The sequence below is a fragment of the Amphimedon queenslandica genome, unplaced genomic scaffold (assembly GCF_000090795.2).
Source record: "Amphimedon queenslandica unplaced genomic scaffold, v1.1 AMPQUscaffold_12444, whole genome shotgun sequence".
Classification (NCBI taxonomy): Eukaryota; Metazoa; Porifera; class Demospongiae; order Haplosclerida; family Niphatidae; genus Amphimedon; species Amphimedon queenslandica.
The window spans coordinates 9,071-14,281 of record NW_003547319.1 but is presented as its reverse complement, the minus strand read 5'-3'; the positions used below and the strand labels follow the sequence as shown (position 1 = coordinate 14,281).

The 5,211-nt window shown below is 33.6% G+C and overlaps 2 protein-coding genes across 2 annotated transcripts in view; both read right to left on the bottom strand.

The window, feature by feature from the left end:
- Positions 1 to 5,211, bottom strand: part of LOC109587799 (uncharacterized) — a gene marked incomplete at its 3' end in the record, with an annotated part of 15,371 nt that overhangs the window by 1,549 nt on the left and 8,611 nt on the right. The gene's annotated exons all lie outside the window — the stretch shown is intronic.
- LOC100633608 (tyrosine-protein kinase STK-like) lies at positions 304 to 2,742 on the bottom strand. The gene is given in 9 exon segments (XM_020004019.1): positions 304 to 962; positions 965 to 1,425; positions 1,483 to 1,609; positions 1,655 to 1,714; positions 1,761 to 2,120; positions 2,168 to 2,275; positions 2,330 to 2,440; positions 2,489 to 2,612; positions 2,658 to 2,742. Coding segments are annotated over 8 exon segments (1,908 nt in total). The 5' UTR covers positions 2,532 to 2,612; positions 2,658 to 2,742; the 3' UTR covers positions 304 to 324.

The window sequence follows — 5,211 nt, the reverse complement described above, 5'->3', positions numbered from 1 at the left end:
ATTGGGTGGAGTTACAGGTTCAAATGCGTGGGACATGTTATATACAATACATGTGCATGTGGTGATAAAAATAAACAGTAGAAACTTGATCAAGAAGAAACAGTAGAAAGATTAATAACGTTTGTTATATTATTGTTATTGTTTGATATTGTTTATGCATGCAGTGTGTGCTTTGGTATCCTTGGCACATGTGATATTGAAACCGATGAAGTTTTACTTTATTGATGCTAGTGTGCCTGACATGTAGTTTGAAATGATTTTTTGTTCACAATAACAAAAATACATAATAAATGAATGCAAGCAAACAAAAATACATTATGAATGCTATCTATGCTCAATAAGTTCGGCCAAAATATTTTTAAAGCTTGGCCTCTCATCATCATTATGCTTCCAACAGTTTAGCATAAGTTGTGGGAATGGTTCAGAACAATCTCGGGATATGAACATACGATGACCTTTTAATACTGCCTCCTTTATTTCTTCATTAGTCATACCAGGATATGGTTCCTTTCCTTTGGTAGCCAGTTCCCATAGTAATATACCAAATGACCAAACATCAGATTTAATACTCAGTTGGTTTAAAGTGTATCCTTCAGGTGCTGTCCATCTTATAGCTAGCTTAGTTCCTTTCTCAACAGTCCAGTATTTATTGCCATTGAGGTGTTGAGCAAGATGAAAGTTTGCTATCTTGACAGTGTTATGATCTCCTAATAGTATATTGATGGCTCTTAGATCACAATGAATGTAATCCTGTTCTCCTAGATAAATCATACCATTAATAACTTGAATAGTGATATCCACCAGCTCTGTTGGTGTAGCACAATAATAATCTTTGAGGTTTCCATTGATTGGCTCTGTTACAATGTAAAATGGATAGTCTTCAGTACAAAAACCATATAGGCTGATGATTTTTTGATGCCAATTAAGTTTTTTCATTATTTTGGCTTCTTTAATAAAATTAATGTTTCTTGTGTAATATTTGCTGCTATATTTGTCTTAATCATAACCGACCCCATGCCTTTCCAATCACCCTTCCACATCTCTCCAAAGTGTCCTGCATGTATGCATTGTTCAAACTTGATTGGTGACTTGTTAATTTCCCACTCTTTATTCATTGCAACGGGTATGTTTGCTTGTTTGGGTATAGGAACTGTTAGTGAGCAGATCAGACCATCAGCTTTCATCATGTAGTGACGTACCAGGTCATTGAGTGAGTCAAACTTGACATGAGGGTATATATAATACTTATTATTCTCAATGGATATACGGTAGTGCCTGATAGTGACTTCACCTTTAACCGAGAGAGTATTCGTTCCAGGTATGCTCTCTCTAATTATGAAAGTACCTTCTTGAGTGTCTCCTTGACTCAGTCTTTCCTCTGCTTCATCACGACTCACTGTATGATAGTAGATGTACTTGTAGTACCTATTGTTAATAAATAATTAAATCCTTTAACCCTTTGTTATAGCTTTAATTTCTTACATTGGTGAGCATTTTCCTTCAATTGGTGTTACATAATTAATTGGAACATATCCTTTATTGTCTGTATGAAATGAATGCATATACCACCAATACCCGCCTTCATATTTAACAACTTCAAGTACTTCTCCTATAAACGTACATGATTATGCAATGATCATCATTTCTTCCAAACCTTTCTTCAAAGTTAAGTCTTGTGAGGTTTGTGCTTCAAAATTATAACTAGCCTTAAATACTGTATATACTTATTAAACAAGCATGCACCATACATGTTTATTTACATTTATCCTTTGTGATCAATTCCCTCAATGATTGTAGTAGAGTAGCATCAGTGGTAATTTTTTGTACAAAATCTTCTGCTTTTTCATCATCATCAAGGAAAGCAGGCAGGAGGGATAATCCTTCCTTTGTTATTGCAAACTGAAACAAGTAAAGCAATTCTACTCTTGAGTATCCAATGTATTTCATTGGAACAACTCTCTTCTGTCCAGTCTCCAGTAATTGCATCTGATGTCCATTAGTACTTAGCTTAAATAATTCACCCTTTTTGAATGAAATAACTGGGTCATTATAATCATCTTGAGCTTCACAGATAGATCCATTGGATGATAGCACTGTCTGTGTGGATTTCACTTCTTTAGCTACATTGTATATTGATGTCTGAGTAGAATATTAATAAAATACTCACTGTAAGAATTTGAAGTTTGCATTTCTAACAATTTTACACTAATAGATGATATACTTTCCTGTAGTTTCCCAATCTCCTTTTCATTGTCTTGTAGTACTTCCTTTTGACCTGTTTTAAAGTACATGTATTATGTCATTAGAAGCTAATGAATCATGTATATACTTATTCTGATCCTCAGAGTAGATTGTAAATGTTCATTTTCTTTTAGTAACATTCGCTTTTTTGTACTTGCAGCCTTTTCTCTTTCCATTTGTTTGACTTTAGATTTAAAACCTTTATCATTATAGTTAAATAATGCAATAATAATTATTTATGCTATACCTGATGCCTGCATGCTACTGTTGATAAATTCTAAAATTATCATAATTGATGATTATAAGTTAATGTGATGTACCTTGTTTCTGTTTTAAAATTATAAGTTGTGCTGCTTGCCTAGCAAGAAGACCTGTATATACATTCATTGATTTGAGCAAAATACTTCATCTCATACTTTCTTTGTCATTGTAGTAAGTATTCAGCTTCATTAATTCTCCTTCACATATTTCAATCTCCTCTGCAACAATCATAAGCTCCTTTAATATATACAATTTCAAACAAACTCTAGTATATTTATTATACTTTGTTTCTGATGGTCCTATTATAGACAGTGCAGTGTCCTATTTTCAGTCTCATCAAAGCGAATTCTTCTTGCAGCACAGTAAGATTATCACGAGCCCTCAATTGTAAAGCATTCATTAGATGAGTAGGAGCACCACAAATGATAATGATGGAGTTCCCTTTATGCATGCTTTTGACTATGATCCTTCTGCTCAATCCTTTGAATGCTTTCTCCATTAAACGACGAATATCATTCAATAAGTGCTCAGCAGGATCCCAGTCTAGAACAAACTCAATTGTTTCACAAATAAGAAAATCGCTTGTTGAAAGCTTTTTGTCAAGCAAGAATTGAAGTTTGAAAGTGTGGCAGAACTCATCAACTGTTGCATTATAATTAGTTATCAATGACTTAGCTTCTGTTATACTGTAGAAGCTGACCACTTCCTCTACTGGTGCAATATTGATGACATTGCATTTGGTTTTAATAACTTTCATGACATCTTTCACTGTAGCAGCAGAGGTTAGGTTAGGACCTAGCTCAGGATAGCAATCATCAAGAAATTCTATGAAATCTTCAAGTTGGTTCACTCTGATGGTGTGAGATACCAATCGAGTGACTTTGAAATAAAAAGTTCCAAAATTGCCTCTCATTTTGTCAAATTGATAAGTATACTCCTCTGAAATTTGAAACTCGAATTCTGTAACAAGTAAATTTTAAAATCATTCTTTTAGAGCTATTAAAGATACCTGTAATTCTGACACTTGATTTTTCAACTATGTAGATGCAAAAATAATAAATTATTTTTGTTTTTATTATAACTACTTGAATTTGGTGTAATGATATTTGATGCATTGTGTTCATCACCATGGGAACTCTCCATCCCATTAAAAATGTCCTCTTAAAAAGAGCGTAGCTCAATTAACGTGTATCATAATTTTTGTTTCTTACCATATTCTCTCAATAAGTCATTGGCGATGCTAACAGTGCCTGTTGATCTTAATAATATGCTAGCAAATGATTTCAATTTGTTATGATCATAAGCTACTGCTGTGTATATTTCTCTCATTGCATCATCTGTTAGTGTGTATCCACAACTCTTCACTTCCCTCAGTGTCTCTTCAGATATCAGTCCTTCTGTATGTAACAGATCAACTGATTCTTCAGAGAGTGTTGCTCCAGATATTCTACTACTGTAATGCTGTAGTAGCTGGCTAACCACTGGGAAAGGAGTATTACAATACATTACATTGAATTAGAATTGATTTTACTTGTTTTCTCAATATTTTCAGCCACTGCTTTTGCTTCTAACTTTCTAAAAGCACTAGCCAATGTCTGCCAAGTAGGAGGATACACATTTTCATCAGCTTTACTCAGCCGCTTGGATAAACACTCTATGAGACAACGTGAAGTATTTCCTCTATGATTAGCATCAATAGCTTCCAGTGTAGGATAAAGGAGACCAAGATTCAATCCAAAGTCAAACCATTTTGCCTCAGGAAACCTGTATTGCTTCAATATCTGTACAATCTCATTTAATTTGCTAATATCTAATGATAAAGTAAACACATACTAAAAGAAATAAAATAAACCAACCTAGAAGAACAGGGAACATTCTAGGTGGCTTGTTTGATGCCATTTTGCTGTTTGACAGAAAAAGTAATGTAATAAATTCTCGTGTTTTTGTAAGCAGGTACAAATTGAAACTGACTGTGTCATTTTTGCTATATAAACAAAGCCTAAATTTTACCTAATAAGGTACAATTGGGTGAATATTATAGTTATCATTATTATTATTATGATTAATTATTATTATTAATATTATTATTCATTTTCATTCTCTTTATTCTATAGTTGTTTGCTGGTAAATACGGTCTTGAAGTATTAGTTTATGATGATGAAGGAAACTATGGAAGAGATTTTGTTAACATTACAGTTAGACTTAGACCAGGTAAGATATAACTAAAAATTTAACTATAATAATAACTTAATAATAATAGCATTCTATTTAGAGCCCCATGTCAACAAGGCTCCTATTGTTATCATATCTCCCAGTACTAACATCACTATGAAACCCTCCGATAAACTAGTACTAGACGCCTCAAGTAAGTACTAATAGGTGTGGTCTGTTGTCATGGTGTTGCCATAGAAACAAGTGACAATGGACCTAAAGGAGAGACTCTATTTTACCAGTGGGATTTAATCAGCAGCCCCCTACAGGGGGTCTCAGCCTGAGGCCCCTGTAGGGGGCTGCAGATTTTGAGAAAAAAGCATGGACTATAGTCCATGGTTTTTCCAAAAAAATGGCTCTGAAATCACCCCAAATTTTTATTACATTATTTGATACACATTGATGTTCTTATGCTGTGTAGAAAGTTTGAGCCGATTCTGAGCTCAAATTCTAGAGTTATGAGCACTTTTTCAAACTAGCAGATTTTGAGAAAAAAGC